Source organism: Onychostoma macrolepis, chromosome 05 (assembly GCF_012432095.1).
Source record: "Onychostoma macrolepis isolate SWU-2019 chromosome 05, ASM1243209v1, whole genome shotgun sequence".
Classification (NCBI taxonomy): domain Eukaryota; kingdom Metazoa; phylum Chordata; class Actinopteri; order Cypriniformes; family Cyprinidae; genus Onychostoma; species Onychostoma macrolepis.
Window position 1 is genome coordinate 11651909 of NC_081159.1, and position 20559 is coordinate 11672467.

At 36.8% G+C, this 20559-nt stretch overlaps 1 protein-coding gene across 2 annotated transcripts in view; it reads right to left on the bottom strand.

The window, feature by feature from the left end:
- Positions 1–20559, bottom strand: part of smarca2 (SWI/SNF related, matrix associated, actin dependent regulator of chromatin, subfamily a, member 2) — a 56617-nt gene that overhangs the window by 20054 nt on the left and 16004 nt on the right. For both annotated transcript variants that reach the window (XM_058775597.1, XM_058775596.1), the window contains exons 12-28: positions 20361–20491; positions 17803–17860; positions 17459–17559; positions 15136–15283; positions 14602–14765; positions 13902–13968; positions 13669–13779; positions 11971–12213; positions 11751–11864; positions 11249–11356; positions 11066–11152; positions 9322–9368; positions 8867–9033; positions 8538–8701; positions 7177–7404; positions 1696–1773; positions 1241–1459 (exon numbers count right to left, since the gene is read on the bottom strand). In XM_058775597.1, the coding sequence (XP_058631580.1) occupies positions 1241–1459; positions 1696–1773; positions 7177–7404; positions 8538–8701; positions 8867–9033; positions 9322–9368; positions 11066–11152; positions 11249–11356; positions 11751–11864; positions 11971–12213; positions 13669–13779; positions 13902–13968; positions 14602–14765; positions 15136–15283; positions 17459–17559; positions 17803–17860; positions 20361–20491 (2235 nt within the window). The remainder of the gene's footprint in view (positions 1–1240; positions 1460–1695; positions 1774–7176; positions 7405–8537; positions 8702–8866; positions 9034–9321; positions 9369–11065; positions 11153–11248; positions 11357–11750; positions 11865–11970; positions 12214–13668; positions 13780–13901; positions 13969–14601; positions 14766–15135; positions 15284–17458; positions 17560–17802; positions 17861–20360; positions 20492–20559) is intronic.

Below are 20559 nucleotides of genomic sequence, written 5' to 3' on the forward strand. Positions count from 1 at the left end.
TTCACACACCTCTTTAACATTATTTTTGGTGATCTCCGACTGGCGGTCGAACATCATTAGCGCCGACGTGGATAACAATCTTACTGAATTTACGTTTAGCATTAGTCAGCACTTTTAAGTTCAAGTTAGCACTTTTATCCTTAAAGGGGTCATGAACTGCCTTTGTTTTTGTTTTTATTGTGTACTGTTTCTCTGAGGTCCACAATATCATCATGATTTTTGCATCAAAACACATCATAATTTACAAGTAATAGGTTATTTTCTGTCCTGTTTTGACCCCCCCTCATCCGAACGCTCTGTTTGAATAAGTGTGGCGGATTGTAGACTTGAAAGAAAACGCCCACTGCTATGATTGGCTAATAGTTGTGCATGTTTGACAGCCTACATACTTCACAGATGGATGCTGCTGTGATTTAGGTTAAACATGTTAAATGCTCAGTACATTTTAAAAGATCTGTAATATCAAAGAAAGCAATAGTGACCACGTAATGAAAACAGTCACTCACACTTGTGTGGTGCAACATTACTGTTGCATCCAATATAGTCGGCACAGCATTGTCTTTTAGTTTCAATCTGTCTGAAAATCCTGCCTCAAATTGTGCCTTGTTTGTAAACGGCTTCAATATATATAAGCTGTTTTTAGACTAATGAGAAAGTTTTGAGTTCTGAAACATACAGGATGTTTTTACAGCACAAAGACCTTTTATATGTCAAAAGATCAAGGGAATTTTCATGACCCCTGTAATGCTTTTGAAGTTCTCTCTGTACCAGTGTGGTTATTGATAGCTAAAACTAATAACGATTTCTCTATACTTGAAATAAAACTGAAATAAATACAATATAAAGATTAGATCAAGAACTTAAAAATCAGACGAGCTAAATAAATTTTTATAAATAAAATAAAAGCTAAATAGAAAAATCTAAAAATAAGTGTAAAAAAAAAGCCAAATCAAAACATTAATGAACACTATTACTGTATATAAATAATACGAAAACAACACTAATCAGCACTAAACCTAAAGTGAAGTAACTTGACAAGTTGAACATGACAAATTGCAAACATTCATAATGAGGAGTCATCACTGTGCACCTTCATTCAGCGTAAAAAGAGACCATTAGAAAGAGCGGAAGACTACCTGTTGCTACGGTAACAAGAGCTCTCAGCATATGGATGGGATTATGTTTATGCCATGTGTCATGGATGGACTATAATGAACTGAATATAACACAAGTATCATACCCTCAGCCACTGCTTTTCCGTCAATGCGTCACTGTAGTCGACATCTCTGCGGTGACGGGATCCACGGCCGAAAATCTTTTCCTCCTCCTCCTCGCAGGTAAGTCGCTCCACCTCAGCATCATCCTTCAGGATCCATGATGGCAGCTCATCCTCTTCCATTAGCCGAGGTTTACGCTTAGGATTGCGTGCATCCTCTCGACGGCGGTCTAAATCCATGCGCTGAAAGTGCCATTAATGGGTTACGCAAGTTTGAAAGTAACTGGTATGTAGGGCTGCACGATATATCGCATGTGCAGCCCTACTGGTATGTTTCCTTTTATACTTCTAAATGGATTCAAAATGCACAAATTCACAAAAATACATGGCTTTCTTTTAAAAGAGACAACAATTACTGTGAATCACCATGCAAGGGACTCTCTGTGCAAGTTGCAAATTTTGTGCAATTTCAGTCTTACCATGAAAAGCTCAAATTCATCCTCAATACGAGCAATCATTTGATTGAGAGTTTCATCATCTGGAACTTCATCTTCTTCCTGGTATCACACACACACACACACACACATATGCCAAGAAACATAATTAGCACACATTTATGTTGCAAGTAACTTGCATTTTCATACCTGGTCAAGTGGATTTTAAATTAACATCCCAAATGGGTGCTTTAGATTTCACTTTTTCAAATCGTAATATCACCAGAACAGGTGTTACCAAACACCTAAGAAATGCTTTGTACTGTCTATCAAAATTGCATGCCTTTCCTTCAGCCTTTCACAGTCAAAATCAATAGAAACACAGACTTTGCTCTCTGCTGAATTGCATTCTCTTATGGGTCAAAGCATAATAATTTATGTTGGTGATAAACTGTAATTTGTTGAATAAATGGCAGTGACATTATAATGGACAGGCAATGAATGGTGAAATGCCATTTTATTCTTTGCAGCTGTGTACCAATACTTAATGCTGACATATAACAATGGTGAAATTTTTTGAAGCAGCTGTAAAAGGATTTTGTTTGGTTCTAATGGGTAAATTTGTAGCAACCTGCTATTGTGTCATGCTTACAATAACTTTGTTTGCCATTTAAAGTTTTCTGAAAAGTTGAAATAGAGGCAGTTAGCACATAAGGGCCAGAATGACAAAAATCATCAAAGGTTATCTGCAGGTATCATCACCTCCAGCTGAAAGCTTTTTAATACCATTTTCAAGACCTTTCCAAAAAATTGCGAACACAAGAAAACACCCTACTTAAAAGAGATACAGTAGGCCTATATGAATGAATATTAGATGCTTTTCACATTTCTGGGTTTTAATAAACTGTGTAAATTTCGATCCACAGAGGTATATAAGAGAGCATAGCAAATATACTTTGCACTAAAGGTGAAAGAAATAAAAAAAAATCAATATTGCCTTTCAATGACTTTCCAACAGTGGAAAAAAAAAACATAGACATATGGATTATGACGATCAGAAGACAGAATGTCAAATGTACTATTACTCCCTCAGCAGCTGTATTAGAAACACCCTCACAGCAGTGTTAAATACACACAGACACATGTATGTATATATATATATACACATATACATACATACATACATACATACAGGTGCATCTCAATAAATTAGAATGTTGTGAAAAAGTTCATTTATTTCAGTAATTCAACTCAAATTGTGAAACTCGTGTATTAAATAAATTCAATGCATACAGACTGAAGTAGTTTAAATCTTTGGTTCTTTTAATTGTGATGATTTAGGCTCACATTTAACAAAAACCCACCAATTCACTATCTCAACAAATTAGAATACTTTTTTAGTGAATTGTTGGCCTTCTGGAAAGTATGTTCATTTACTGTATACAGTATGTGCTCAATATTTGGTAGGGGCTCCTTTTGCTTTAATTACTGCCTCAATTCGCGTGGCATGGAGGTAATCAGTTTGAGGCCTTCAGCTCATCTGCATTGTTGGGTATGGTGTCTCTCATCTTCCTCTTGACACTACCCCATAGATTCTCTATGGGGTTCAGGTCAGGCGAGTTTGCTGGCCAATCAAGCACAGTAACACTATGGTCATTGAACCAGCTTTTGGTACCTTTGGCAGTGTGGGCAGGTGCCAAGTCCTGCTGGAAAATGAAATCAGCATCTCCATAAAGCTTGTCAGCAGAAGGAAGCATGAAGTGCTCTAAAATTTCCAGGTAGATGGCTGCGTTGACTGTGGACTTCAGAAAACACAGTGGACCAACACCAGCAGATGACATGGCAGCCCAAATCATCACTGACTGTGGAAACTTCACACTGGACTTCAAGCAACATGGATTCTGTGCCTCTCCACTCTTCCTCCAGACTCCGGGACCTTGATTTCCAAATGAAATGCAAAATTTACTTTCATCTGAAAAGAGGACTTTGGACCACTGAGCAACAGTCCAGTTCTTTTTCTCCACAGCCCAGGTAAGATGCTTCTGACGTTGTTTCTGTTTCAGAAGTGGCTTGGTAGCCCTTTTCCTGAAGATGTCTGAGCGTGGTGACTCTTGATGCACTGACTCCAGCTTCAGTCCTCTCCTTGTGAAGCTCTCCCAAGTGTTTGAATCAGCTTTGCTTGACTGTATTCTCAAGCTTGCGGTCATCCATGTTGCTTGTGCACCTTCTACCCAAATTCTTCCTTTCAGTCAACTTTGCATTTAATATGCTTTGATACAGCACTCTGTAAACAGCCACACCTTTCAGTAATGACCCTCTGTGACTTACCCTCTTTATGGAGGGTGTCAATGTTCGTCTTCTGGATCATTGCCAAGTCATCAGTCTTCTCCATTATTGTGGTTTCAAAGAACAAGAAATACCCAGAATTTATACTGTAGGGATGGTCATTAATTGAAACTCAAATGTAAATATTCTAATATTTTGAGATACTGATTTTTGACTTTCATGAGCTGTAAGCTCTAATCCTCAAAATTAAAACAACATTTTTTTTAAATGTCTTACTTTACATGTAATGAATCTAAAATATATGAAAGTTTCACTTTTTGAAATAAGTGAAATAAGAAAAATTAACTTTTTCACTACATTCTAATTTATTGAGATGCACCTGTGTATATATATATATATATATATATATTAGGGCTGGTAATTTAACACGTTAATTAAATTAATTACGGTGAAAAATAACACATTCAAATTATTAATGCATTTAACGCACTTGCCCCGCCCCAGAGGTATGTGGATCATCTGACATTTCATACAGTTGATTGATGACAAATATGAGGCAGGGCAACAACTCACTGCGTGATGGAGCTTAGAGAACATAGTTAGAATGTCCCTAAAATTCAAGATATGGGGCAAAAAATGCCCCTGTTTCAGTTTTTGTCTCATATTTACATCATATTGTTAAGCAATATCACACGAGCAATAGGCTAAGTGTAATATAGTGTAAATGTGATACTGATCTTATACAACAGTTCAGTAAGTAAGAAGTTAATATCGTTATTTTAGACACAATATTGTCTGTTTTGCTCAACTTTTCCAACAAAAATATAAAGACAAAGCAGAACTGTTCGTCTCCGAGCAAAACACAGCGGCATTTCATTTCTTAATCCACGTTTTGAACGAATTGGGTGAACTATTTGGCGCGTTGAACAATTGGCCAACAGTTGGATTTGAAGCGGCGCTGCACAGACCGATCAGTGTATGACATCAAAGTACAACGAGAGTGATTCAAAAGCATAAGGAGCCGTCTGCTCTTCATAGCTATTGCGGTACTTTGATGTCACACACCGATCGGTCTGATGGTGATGATCCACTTGAAGTCGAACAAGCCTAATGATGCACTGGACCATTCATAAAGAACCATTCACTTCACTCCTGAATGAATCATCCATTTGAACGAATCAAATGAATGAATAAATGACTCGATGACTTAATCATTAAAGGGGTCATATGACGTTGCTAAAAAAGAACATTATTTTGTGTATTTGGTGTAATGCAATGTGTTTATGTGGTTTAAGGTTCAAAAAAACACATTATTTTCCACATACTGTACATTACTGTTGCTCCTCTATGCTCCGCCTTTCTGAAATGTGTGGATTCATTACCATGTCTGCATTTGTGATCGGAGAAACGACAAACAACAAGCGCTACTCTACACAGCTCAAAACTCGTGTTTGAATAGTCAGTTGGCAAATTCTTTAAATATGAAAACATACTTACATGCTGTGAGTCAGAAACGCCAGACTGTCCTCGCAAAGTTGGAATTGCCCCACTTTATAGAAACAGCCTTTGTGCACAGCTGACATTGTAGGCTACTCTCCCAGGTTCAGGAAATAGTCCTCAGCAAAATGCGCTGCACACACTCTAATATTTGGGTTGAACTGCTCTGATACAGTGTTGTAAATGCAACTTAACCACTGATTTCTACTTGTATCCTCTTTTGGAAGCCCAAACAAAGTACTTTCGCTTTCACAACAAAACACAGTGTCTCCAGGACTAAAAAAAATAAATTAATAAAGGTACAGTTCACCCACCCAAAAAATTACATTTGTGTTACATATATATATATATATATATATATATATATATATATATATATATATACACACACACACATATATATATTAGGGGTGTAACGGTACGCGTACGGGATGATCACTTCCATTTGGAATTTTCCATGTGAACTGTTTCGGTTCGGTACACGTACCATTACACCCTTAATATATGTGTGTGTGTGTGTGTGTGTGTGTATATTTACAGAGAGAGAGAGAGAGATTTAACATATAAAAACATATATTTAAAAAAAAATGTAATATTCATGAAAATTCTGTCATTACTCTTCCTCATGTTGCTCCAAATCTGAGTGACTTCGGTGGAACATAAAAGATACATAAAACTTGTTTAAAATTTTCAAACATTTCTCAACTGTTCCACATAAGAAAGAAATTCCTACAGGTTTGGAAAGATGAGGGTGAGTAAATGATGACAAAATTTTCATATTTGGGTGAACTAACCCTTTAATGCTTAAAGCTGCATTCTGTAACTTTTGGCGCTCTAGCGGTTAATAAACAGAACTGCGTGCGTGTTGCGGAAGAACATTGTAGCCGGAGCTACTTCTCTCTGTTTATGTCTATGATGAATCACGCAGATACCGGGCTACTCCGTAGCTGTACCTACCCAAACCAGTCTAAATAGTCTGAATATAAACACTTCTTATAGGTGTACCGTGATTCAGGACAAGCCAAAAACACGGTTTGGAAAATGTATTCATGGTGTATATCACTTATTATATAAATGTTGTAAATTTTGAAAACAAAAATGTTACGCATTGCAGCTTTAAAAACTTATTTTTGAAGATTAGACCGCTACTGTAAATGCTGTCCATGGTGCCTCTGAGGCAAACAGCAATCCAATAACTGAAAGCACCACCACAGAAGAAAACTCTCATCTAAGTTGAAATACATCTGGTTGTTCAAGACATATACATAAACTTTACTCCACAATCCACACATGAATGAGCTAACATGGATGAGACACATGGATGGAGAAGCCCTAAAACTCAAACACTAACTGCTATGTGTGGCGATGAGAGCATTCAACAGAAAAGTTCACCGCCTGGTTTTGGCATCATTTCGGAAATGAACTCTGCTATATTTGCATATTTATATATTTGCGGCAATAGTAGATTGGATTTATATCCATTTTGCAAGGACACATTTATGTGGCAAAGAGTGATTTGAATGCGCATGGCCAACTGGATAGCAATCCTATCGATCAAATGACCAAGTATAAATTGGCCCAAAAATATATTCACATAAATGAAAAAAAAAAAAAATCTTCTACTTTTTTGTTGGCCCTTCCTACCAATAATTTTCACCTCAGTGCATGACTGGATACAATTAGCCAGTCTAATTCTGTCAGAGTGAAACTTTACGGCCATCTGTGCCTGTTAAAGTGACTCACCTCATTCTGTTCCTCATGCTCCAGAATAGCCTGCAGGAAGACTCTGCGCTCATGGCTGGAGGACTTCTGATCAAACATGCCAGCCTGAATGACTTTCTGATCAACGTTCAGTTTATACTTGGCCGCTGCTAGAATCTTCTCCTCCACACTATTAACAGTGCACAGACGCAGTACGCGTACTTCGTTCTGCTGGCCGATACGATGGGCTCGGTCCTGTGCCTGCAAGTCCTGGTGATTAAAATCACAGTTGTGTGTGATTAACAATGTGGTTACATCAATTACGATCAAAGTGAGAGAATGCTATTTAGAAGGGGCATAGTGCACTCTTTCTGACTTGATCTTTAGAGAAGGAAAAATAAACATTTCAAATTGGCTGAAGATCACTATTGTGTGGAGGTGGATGGAGGGATAAATGTAGCTTTTTCTGCTGAAAATGTGTGCGAAAAAAGCTCAAACTAAATGCTGCTGCATAAAATATAATTAATCCAACCAATCAACACCACATAGATAAATGAATAAATTAACTAAACGAAGCAAAAAATACAAAGGCATCAAACATAAAATCAAAATGTATACTTGTTCGAGGTTAGCTGGCATGAAAAATTGCTGTGGTGTTAGATGCTATATTTCAATACTATTTTAAACAGTTATTTATTTATTTTTTTAATTATTCTGCATGTAGCTTTTATTGCCTTATATTAGAGACTACATGGAATATTTGAAGAGACTACATAGTATACTTAAAAAAATAAAATAAAATAAAAAATTCCATATGTAGAACAAATTAAAAAATCATTAAGAAATTGAGAAGTATACACTACCATTCAAATGCTTGGGTTGGTGAGTTTTTTAAAATGTGAAAAGTATTTTGTCCACCATCAAGTCTCCATTGATTTGATCAAAAATACAATAAAAACTGTAATATTGTGAAATATTATAATATATTTTAAAATCTAATTTAGTCATGTAATGGCAATTTGTTTCAGAAGTATTTTATGAATATAGGATCAGAAGAACAGAATTGATTTGAAATATAAATCTTTTGTAACATTACAAATATCTTCATTTTTCAGATTTTCAGCATAATTTTTTCCCATTTTTTTCAATCATAATTACAACAAATAGTCACAAATTTGTGATTTATAGTTACAATATCATTAAGGTTGCAATTGTAAGAAATACAGACAAAATTTCTATTTAATGGACAATCAACTTCCACAACTACCTCAACCAAGGTGTTATCACATATACTACGAGATGTCTTTGAAGTCTGATCTAGAAATGACAGATCACTGCTGAGCTGTAAACTAGCGATACAACTCTCTTGTTTCTCTCTAATCACAGCAGTGATTCACACAAACCTGGTGGGGGTTCCAGTCGCTGTCAAAGATCACAACGGTGTCTGCAGCTTGCAAGTTGAGGCCGAGACCTCCTGCCCTGGTGCTCAGCAAGAAGATAAAATACTGTGAGCCTTCATCATTGAATTTCTTTAAAAGCGCTGCACGATCCTCAGACTTCGTAGTTCCTGGAGGACACATCCAGCAGCAAACACATGTTAATGAAAGAGAAAGGGCAGCCTATTTGTGTGATCACACTCATTAGATAGGGGTGGACCACAATTTGGAAATCCCCTGAACTGAGTTCCCAAAGGACAAGAAAAGATTAAAGAAGGAATGCAATGATTACTGACCATCCAGACGCAGATAGAGGAAGTTACGGTAGGAAAAATAGTCCTCCATGATGGTCATGAGGGAGGTCATCTGACAGAACAGAAGTACCCTGTGATTGGTGGCCTTCAGCTTGGGCAGGATGCGGTCCAGTAATTCAAATTTGCCAGAGGCACGGTACAGGTCGGGGCTAGGTGGACAAGAAAAAAAGCATGTCTATAATGTCAATGCCTTCATTATGGTGCACCTCCACTGTCTGGGTCATGTAGCGCATGAGGCCTGCGGTGTGTTTAATGATCCATTTTTGACATGAATGAACACATCATGGTAAGTCTTAAGGTTAAGTGACGGTCGATTTGATCCGTACTCACCCGAAGATTTATTTATTTATTTATTCACTTTTTAACGCCATGCCAGCATCAAGGCTATTTTCATGGTGATCTCTGAATAAATTACACAAGGTATACAATTTACTCACCCGCTGATAATGCCATTTGGATATCCCAAGTGCTCAGCAAAGGATTCCTAAATAGGTACAAAATAGACACTTTCAGATATACTGTACCATGGAATTGCTGAATGCTTCATTTTGATTGTTGACAGATGTTTTAAGGTCCAATGTAACCCCCCTGGGTCCGTGTTTTTTGGACCCCACAGACTTTCATGGTATGGATAAATAAAAAACAAATAAAAAAACAGTTGAAATATTCTTCATAATATCTTCTTTTGTGTCCCGCAGAACAAAGAAAGTAATACAGAGGCAGAACTTTCAGTTTTGGGTGAACCGTTAAGGCTACATCCAATGTCACAACAACCTTGAAGGTTTAGTTCGCCCAAAAATGAAAATTAGCCTTTTTTTACTCACCCTCGAGGCATCCTAGGTGTATATGACTTTCTTCTCTTAGACGAATCCAATTGGAGTTGTATTAAAAATTGTCCTTGCTCTTCCGAGCTTTAGAATGGGAGTAGGCGGGTGGTTTTCCGCCGGAACAGCTTCCACTTACGACAGTTTGATGAAGTGAGAGAGAAGTGTTTATTACGTTTGAAATATGGACATTTTTCTTATAAAAGCGCATGGATTGGCTACAGGAGGCCTTCATTCACCCCCCGGAGCCGTGTGAGGCACTTTTTATTATGGATGCGCATGCTTTATTTGGCGTTTTTGGACTGTTCAACAGAAAAACCCACCCACTGCAATGATAACACTTGGAATAACCAGGGTAATTTTTAATATAACTCCGATTGGATTCGTCTGAATGAAGGATCAGAAGGATAGTTCACCTAGGATGCCTCGAGGGTGAGTAAAACACAGCAGGCTAATTAAAATTTTTGGGTGAACTAACCCTTTAAAGGGATACTTCACCCAAAAATGAAAATAACCTCATGATTTACTCACCTTCAAGCAATCCTAGGTGTATATGACTTTATTGGTTCAGACGAATACATTCGGAGTTATATCCGCTATCTACGTCATCCGCTGGAACACCACTCTCTCGTGAACGTATGCGTTAACGTAACGGTTTATGGAAGCTTGAGATTACGTTTCATAAAGTTTTAAATACGGACATTTTTCCAACAAAAACACATTGATTCGCTTCAGAAGGCCTTTATTGAGCTGTGTGGGACACTTTTTGTGATGGATGGATGGATGCCTTTTTATTGGACTTCATAATCTTAAACCCCATTCACTGCCATTATAAAGCTTGAAAGAGCCAGGACATTTCTAATATAACTCAGATTGTATTCATCTAGGATGGCTTGAGGGTGAGTAAATCATTTTCATTTTTGAGTGAAGTATTCCTTTAAAAGAGTTGTCCAAGCCTGTTCCTGGAGTGCCACTGTCCTGAAGAGTGTAGCTTCAAACTGCATTAAACACTCCTGAATCAACTCCGCAGGACGCTGGCCCTCCAGGAGCAGGATTGGACACCCCTGACATTAAATCAGGTAAAATATGCATCACATGACCAAACATGTATCATTGTTTTTCAAATACCTCCATTTTCAGAGTTCATACTCTAATGTGAAAATCAATTTAAAGCTCAGTTTTTGCTGGACTAAAATTCTGTCTCAGTGTGGATGAATTCAAAAACGTAAAGAAAAAGATGCATTTTCAAATGTATCTGAGTTAATGTGAATGTAAGTGTCATACATTTTAACTCACTGGAAACAGAAAGTGCCCTGTCCTGATGGACACTTCAGTGTACTAAAACATATGGTGATACCTCTATGTGCTGAAACATGTAGGGATGATTACAGATCTTCTTCAGCTGCATTATGGTGTTCATTAAGGTCTTGGCTCCTCCTTTACCCTGTGGATAAAAACACATTTAGGTATAAACCACTGAAGATCAGCTCAATCTGCACAGCAGCATAACAGTGAGTTAGCATACAGCCTCTCTCTTTACCTTCTTGTCTTTCTCTGATCCATCAGTGAGCAGGATGCCTTTGCCCTGCATGTGCCTGTACAGAACCTTCTGGATGGCTGACATGTCACATTTGATGACATACTCCACCTGTGACAAATTAAGAGCCAATGCATCAACATAGCCTGAATCAAAGACTTCATTCAAACTTTGTTTTTAAGTTTCTTTTCAAAAAAAAAAAAAAAAAATGGGGGAGGGTGGAGACCCTGACAATGCTTTTCTTTTTTTTAAATAAATAAAATAATTTTGAGAAGAATGTTGTCAATTTTTTTTTTTGCAAAAAAAAAAAAATGTAACATTTAAAAAATATTTACAGTAATTGTTATATTTGCATACTGATTTGTGGCTGGATTTGTTTTCCATTCATATATTAAATCATTTAGTTGCTTTGACAAGGCACTAAATGGTCATTTCAGTACATCCAAATTACTATCATCAACAATGTCTAATAAAAACTGTTTAAAAAAACAAAGCGGCTACTTACCTTCTCAGGTAACTGAGACTCCACCTCTTTCTTCAGTCTGCGAAGAAGGAAGGGACGTAACACCTTATGCAAACGACGAATGATAAGGATGGTCTCCTCTTCATTTAGATCCACCTAACAAACACCAATGCAACCCATAATAGAGAGAAACCTCATTAAGCTACAATGCAAGATGTAAAACAGCCATTTAAGTCTACAAGGGTGAAATATAACAATCTACCCTCTCCCCCGTCATTGCAAAAGGAGCATTGAACCACTGCTCAAAGGTGCTGCAGCTTTTGAAGATGGTGGGCAACAAGAAGTTGAGCAGGGCCCAGAGCTCAGGTAATTTGTTCTGCAGAGGTGTTCCAGTAAGTAACAGCCTCCTGGGAGCAACGTAGTGAGTGTTCAACACTTGTGTGAGCTTGCAGTGATGGTTCTTCATGCGGTGGCCCTCGTCCACTATCATATACTTCCAGCGAATCTGGGAATTAGAAAATATTTAACTATTAAAGCATAAAGGTGCTGATTTTTCTACAAATGTGCTTTGCATTGGCAAAAGTGACTCCAAGGTCATGGGCTTGAGTCCCAGGGAATGAATGAACATATAAAAAGTACACTACCATTCAAAAGTTTGGAGCCAGTATTTTCTTTTTTCTCAAAATAAATTAATAGTTTAACATGGAAGCATTTAACTGATCAAAAGGGACAGTAAAGTACGACGGCATTTTAGTGCCACATTAAAAAATTAATTTTTAAATCTAAGATTAAGTTGAAATATTTCGAGAATAAAGATGAAATATTTTGAGAATAAAGTCGAAATTATGAGAATAAAGTTGAAATATTACAAGAATAAAGTCTAAATATTTTGAGAATAAAGTCTGAATGTTTCGAGAATAAAGTCGAAATGTTTTGAGAATAAAGATTAAAGTTGTAATATTTTGAGAGTATATAGATTGGCTATTCCAAAGTCTCAGCTTTCAAAATCTGTCAGTTTTATAGCGAAATACAAACAATATGTATATTACAATAATGGGTATTTCACGCTCTTTAATGTGGCGTGAGTCAATGTGAGTCAATCATCTTTCCGATTACAATAATGAGACATTATTTTTCATTATAAATTAGGCTATACAGTTTTTTTTCATGCCTTCTAATGTTCCTTCACTTTTATATCTTGTTATAAACTTGAAATAAAGAGGAAAACACATTTATAATATTTATAACACATTTGTAATGTATACAAAATGAGAATTTGTAAGTCAAGAGGAGACTGGTTTTCCTAAAAGTAAGGAAATTTTGCTTCCCTTGCTCCTGTAAACAAACTCGTGAGACTAGCATATCTCAAAGGCATGTGTGCTGCACATACATCCTACATCATCCGCTCGGAACAGCTTGCACATATGACAGTTAGTGGAAGTGAGAGAAAAGTATTTATAACATTTTAAATATGGATATTTTTCTTACAAAAACGCATCAATTCCCTACAGGAGGCCTTTACTGAGAGTGAGTAAAACAGGTTAATTTTCATTTTTGTGTGAACTAACCCTTTAAATAATTGCTGCTCTTTTTAACTTCCTAGTTAGCAAAGGATCCTGAAAACAGGTATCACAGTTTCCACAAAAAACATTAAGCAGAAAACAACAGCTTTCAACATTGATTACAAGAAGAATTTTTTATTGAGCACCAAATTAGCGTATTAGATTGATTTCTATATTTTATTAGAAAACTGAAACACAAAATTTCACAATATTTGTGTTTTGCTGTATTTTTGATAGAATAAATGCAGTTTTGGTGAGCGTAAAATACTTTTTTCAACAACATTAAAAACTCTGACCGACCCCAAACTTTTAAACGGAAGTTTGTATATAGAATGCACTGTAAGCCACTCAGCATAAAAGTGTCTGCAAATGCATAAATGTAAATATGTGGCCTTTACCTTGGCGAGAATGTGCTTGTCTTTGATGATGTACTCGTAGGTGGTTATAAGGACATTAAACTTCCCACTGCGGAGCTGCGGCACCAAAGACCTCCGCAATGATGGTGTGCCCTTAGACAAATTAAACCAAAACCATTATTACCTCTGATTTTATTACCTTTATACTATATTACATCATAAAATTATATCGTCAACAGTAACAAAACACAGTGATAATAAAAATCAATGGCTACCTTGTAGGCAATTTTCACAATACTTGGTGCCCACTTGTCCAGCTCAATAACCCAGTTGGACAAGGTCCTATAAAAAAGAGGAACAAAAATCAATATTGTCATTTTTATACCAGAAGCCACTGATATGAAACAAACGTTTTACCTCTAAATGAAGTCACATCTGTAAAATTATATGTGATGGTGTGATCGTGGAACAGAGTTAATGATGGATGTGAGGTGAGGCGGTTTGAGGACATTTCTGGCCCTTGCACAAATCAATCACAATAACTTAAGCTAAAACAGCACTGATGGCCATTTTCACCATGTCCCATAGGGGCTTTTACAGACAGGAAGTCTCTGTGACATTAGTGGTGAAGGATATGCTAGAGCAGATTAAATGTACATTAATGAGAATATAAGACACCTATAATTACACAAATAATGTTACAAGATATTTGCCATCAGAGAATCCATTAAACTCAATCTCCAACCAACCAACCAACCATGCATGATCAATATAGCGACTGTTCAGTGACCTGTAGCGCAACATCACAAATCACTATCATGAATCACTATTGTGTTTTCAGTCATTAGAGGTCAACTGAACTATGTGTAACAGTGTTTAGCTACTTAATGAAGCCATTACACTGCAAATCCTCTCAGGCAGCTCACCTCATTACACCTCTTTTCACGTTATTCACAGCTTGTTTGCTGGACTTACGAGAGCGGTACGATGATGAGGTACGGCCCGTTGAGCCTCTTGTGTTCCATCAGATAAGTGATAAGTCCAATAGTCTGTATGGTCTTCCCCAGACCCATCTCATCAGCCAGAATACCATTCAGGTTGTTGTTGTACAGAGACACCATCCATTCCAGACCCTGGATCTGAACAAAAGACTTGTGTTATATGGCGGTGATATCACATGAATCATTACAAATCATTACAAACCCTGTAGTTTTCTTTAAACGCTCCAGCAATCAGGTGGGGAAGAAAAGAAGATTAGAAGAAAAGGGGCCTGTTTTCTCCTTTTGAAATCCATTACTGCCCAAAGGGGATAACAGATTCAATACAAACCACTAAATTTTTGATATTTCCGCTCAGTGTGATTTCTTTCCAGTAGCCTCTTCCATTTCTAGAGTATAATCCCTTGAAATATCATTTAAACCTACACAGCCCTCTTCAGAGAAGATGGATTCTGAGTATAATGTATCTGTGGAGGTGTCTGTTTAGAGTTTGGTTAAACTGTTGCTTTACCTGGTACTGTTTGAGGGACCCATTGATCAGTAGGGTGGACTGTTTCTCCACCCTCTCTATGACTGCATGGGCCACTCCATAGTAAGACTGGGAGCTGGTCTCTCCTGCCTGAACACTGTACTCGTCATCCACATCCTGCTTAGCAGACCTGCAATACAGGGTCCAACATTAAAAGGGATAGTTTACTCAAAAATGAAAATTCTATCTGCCATCATTTAGCCTACTCATCCTCATGTTGTTCCAAGCCCAAAAGACTTTCATTCATCTTACTAACAGATATTTTTATTATTCTTTCAGAACTTTTGTCAATCCATTAAAAGTTGAAGCAAATCAACTCATCGCATATAGCAATCGTGTCTCTTCAGAAGACTTGGATTAAACCACTTAAATTTGAAGGATTTCTTTTACGTAACTGTTTGAGGAATAAAAATGCTTTGGTTGCGTGAACTTTAAAAGGATCAAACAAAATTAATTAAAGAATCTTAAAAATATCTTCATTTGTGTTCTGAAGATGAATGAAAGCCTTATGAGTGATGAATGACATGAGAGTGAGTAAATAATGACAATAATAATTTTTGGGTGTACTATCCCTGTAACATATTGTATTACCACACCTGCTGAATTGCGAAACTGTAGCAGTCATAGACATTTCTTCCCTGTCAGGAAACTCCATTTCATACAATTTTGATGAAAAATATTGGTCACTTTAGTTTCGGGACCAATTCTCACCATTATCTTATTACTTACCACTATTACCTCACTAAACTCCTAATTTGCTGCTTATTAACAGTTAGTCAGGTAGCTGTTAAATTTAGGTATGTGGTAGGATTAAGTGATCTAAAACATGGTCTTGCAGTATAACGTATTAATATGCGTTTTATAAGTATTAAAAATAGCCAATAAGCTATTGATTCTACATTCTAATAAGCGACTAGTTAATAATGAGAATTGGCTGCTAAACTAAAGTCTCCAAAATAGTTATTTTTGTCCATTATGATACTTGCAACAAGTAAGGTAAAACTGCATCTTTCACTAAAACTAAAACTAAATGTGTCTAATATGTAAAATAAATGCATTAAAACTGGATGCGCAACACTTTAGAAATATACAATACACTCTATATGCAGTCTGTGGCCACTTCATTATTTCCTGTAAATTCACTGGTCAGCATGGTGCTATCAATGCAAAGGACCTTGGTCCAATTCCCAGGGAACACATGTACAGGTAAAATGTATAAAATGCAATGTAACATTGGATATTGTAAATGACTGAATTCCTCACAGCAAGAATTCAACAAGGTACTGGAAACAATCCATAGAGATTATGGTCAATGTTGACAAGATCTACAACTCCCCCTATGGGGTCCTCCTTTGTTGGAAACTGATCTATAGATTTATGTTGCTATAGCCCATCTATTTCAAGGTTGAACGTGCTGTGCATTCAGAAATTCTCTACTGTTTTAATGTGTGGTTATTTCAGTTACTTCATCTTCCTGTCAGCTTGAACCACACTGTCCATTCTCCTCTAACCTCTCTTATTGACAAGGACTTTTCACCAACAGAACTGCCCAAGGGGTGCTTTTTAGTTTTCACACCACTCTCTGGAAACTCTAGAGACTGTTGTGTGTGAAAATCCCAGGAGATCTGCAGTTCCCGAGACACTGTAACCCCATCTGGCACCTACAATCTCTTCACGGTCTGAGTGACATTTCTTGGCTATTCTGATGTTTCAACCTCTTGACCATATGTGCATGTTTTCATGCAGTGAGTTGTCATTAAAACTGACTGAAGCAGTGTGACTGTGAAGCTAATGAAGTGCCCACTGTGTGTATTTAGAGACAAAATTTTTAGATTAATTGTGTTAACTACAAAAAATCTACAGGTTAATTGAGATTATTTTAATCCTTTGACAGCTCTAATAATTATAGCATGTGCAGGTTCAAAAGTCTGAGAAATTCCTGAAGTTCAATTGCTGCTGTTATTGAAGTAAAAGAGACACAAAGTGAAGACTTAGAGATGTACTGAATTTTCACTTTTTGATCAAATTGTTAAGATGATAATATAATTTGCAATGAAAAAAAAAAATCTATAAAATTGGAAAAGTGCAAAATAGAAGCATTTTCACAGCTGGCCTTTTGAACCTCACTGTACATAGTACATATATTGTCCAGCAAAAGGCGAACTCCAACTAAGGCAGATGCTAACAAAAGTAAGAAAAAAAGAAGAACACATAACAGCTATCGACACTTGAATCTTGCCGTCCTACTTTTTTTGCACTTCTGCTCAAGGCATTTTTTGCTTTGAAGTGAGAACAAGCAACATACTCTATGATGTGCTTGGCTGCCGTTTCAGATACTTCATCACCGTTGGGATCGATGACTTTCTTTTCTTCCGATTCAGCTCTGGAGACCACTTCATCATCATCCTAAAAGGGAGTATTAGCAGATTACTCTCATTTAACACACAGTGATTGCTTGACTTACACAATATAGCAGCATAAGTAAAAAAGAAAGGAGCTACTAAGGCAGATGCTAAAAGGCTTATGGGAGATGCTTTATGGATGTAGAGAAAAGGATAATAATGTGTGAGAGTTTGTGTACTCATGTATGACTCACTCCACACCAAGGAGCTGTCAATGCTTAATGAGCAGAAATAAGAGGACACTCACCTCCTCTTCAAATTCCGAGCCACTCTCTTCACTGTCTGACCGTGGAGCAACTTCATATCTGTTGTAAAGGGCATAATGCACTAGTAAACACTCGAAGCCATAGAATGGTTTATTGACAACACAAGCTCAAAAAGGTGCTTGTTATCAAAGCTTTCCCCCCCACCGTTAAATTAAAAATTTATTACAAAGGAGGCTTGCACAAAGCTGCAGTGTCTTATTAATATGTCTTGCACTTAAAGGAATATTCTCGGCCAAAGCCAAAACGTCTAGAAACATGAAAATGCTAATTATAAATTAACCTTTTAAACACTTTTCAATATAATTTTTTTTTTTTTTAGGATTATATAAATAATTACGCAAACCAAAATGCTGATAAGTTCAATGCTAATTTTTTTTACCCAGCTTTCTGGGATACTTGATTTTCATTGGTCAAATGCAGCAATCAGCAGTTTTGAGGTCACAATGAAATGGAAGTAGCGACAGATCTTTTCTTCTGCATTGTGATGTACATAACAGATTATAGAAAAAGAAAAAAGTAGGGGGAATTGGTTCTATTCATCAACTGCTGTTTGGATTATGAGGTCATATAAAAAAAGAAACAAATTAATTGTTTACAATTCTTTTAAGTTTACAATTAATTTAAGATCTATAACGTGCATTTATTTCATGCAGACTTTTATATTATTAATACAATTACAACTAATGTTATTGTAGTGAACTACAGTGTCCATCTTGTTAGCTAAAATGTTTTGTAATTTGTAATGCAATATTTTCTTAGCAGAAGCTTTAAAGGGGTCATAACATGAGAAACCAAATTTCCCTTGATCTTTTGATACAGAAGAGGTCTTTGTATGCTTAATACATCCTAAAAGTGCAAAACCCAAGGGTGCCGCAAGTGTCCTGAAATTTAAGCCAAAGCGTCTCGATCGCCCCCAAAACACCTGCGCCGTGTTTTGACATTGTTTTGTTTGTTTATTCAATGAAATCATACCCTTATGAAGTTAAAAGTGCCCCTATTATGGGTGATGAAAGGTTAATATTTTGATTTTGGTAGTCCCCAACAACAGGTTGACATGCATGAAAGGTCAAAAAACACTTTCATTGTCTTATACTATGCATTTATTTTTACCTTATTTGCTCAGACTCCCAAACGATTCGCTCAGCGATTAATTTTTCCAAAACCCTCCTTTGTGTGATGCTATTTTGCGGTAGAGAAGACAAATTGTTGAATAAAGTGTTTTTTTTTCTTTCTTTTGCACACAAAAAGTATTCTCGTAGCTTCACAAAACTACGGTTGAACCCCTGATGTCACATGGATTATTTTACTGATGTCCTTGCAGCGTTTCTGGACCTTATTCGTGTAAGAACACTAGCTGTCTGTGGGAATGTCAGAGAGCTCACCGGATGCATCAAAAATATCTTAATTTGTGTTCCGAAGATGAACGTAGGTCTTACGGGTTTGGAAGGACATGGCGGTGAACTAACCCTTTAATCATCACATTAAGCCATATCATGATTCTTGTCTTTCCATCCTTAAATTTGAAGACATCTTGAAATTATAATAAAGTCTTTTCTTGTACCTTTTAACTTAAAAGGTACAAGAAAAGAAGTTTTAAGTAATTTAAGTCTGAATTAAATGTTTATGTCCTTAAGCTTGAAGTGACAATGACGATTAATGTCAATTACGTTTTTGTGGGTGGGGGGGCAACACATTCTTCACATTCTTGCATGAAAAACAAAATGGTTATTCAATTTGGGAATAAAACATACAGAAAATGAGCAACAAAGGTTCGGACCCATCTCTGAAACGGATGATTTCAGTCTAGCATGAGTTCAATGGAACTCGCTGTCTAAACCGCAAAATTAATTTCTTGTTTATGATGACAGTATTCGCAAGAGTGCAGAATGCATTCAGTGAGCGCATGAACTCAACACAGCTCTAGCGTTTTGCGGATTTTTCCTCACTGGTGACTAATCTGCGTGTTTGATTTGTTATAATCCTCAATGCTGGGAAAAAAGAAATTTTATGCATTGTGTGCAAGTCTAAACGTATGCCGCAATAAGCAGTTTTCATTCATTTTCACATTTCACTTTAATTGCAACAGTCTTAAAGGACTTTAACTTTAAAGTTTAACTGAGCAGGGGCATTTTTGTTTACCTTTTATATGGCTCGAAAGCACAGACACTTCCATGAAAAAAACAGACTTAACGGGAGGCTACTCAAGTATGTAGATCTCGTTTTAAACAGAATTTGTCTTTGTCGTTTTCAAGCCATCACTGACTGAAGCAGCAACCTCCCGGCATGTTTTTATCTCCCGCTCTGTTTTATGTAAAAAATGCCGAACAAAATCAGTAAGAAAGCGATTTATTACAAAACCAATTCAACTGCATTTTCAAGCACTTTATCCAAAATCTAAGCATTTTACAAACCTTGAAAACACTACATTAAAATTCAAGCGTTTTCAAGGAACTGAAGCACCTGTTCGAACCCTGCAAGTGGTCATATTTTTATGGAAATGTTTTCAATTACCAGAGGATGCAATGTAAAGACAGCTTACCCAGGGTTCATCTCGAGCCAGGCCTCTAGCTGACTGGACTTGGGGGCATCTGTCCCCTGTAGCACTTTCCCCGTCTCTGTCTGAATGACTTTGACTGGCAGCTCACTCATCTGGCTGTTCTCATCTATGAGCTGCACAAATAAGTAAACATAAAAGCAGGTTTTCTGTGACAAGCTGTGTTAGATTAGGTTTGACAGAG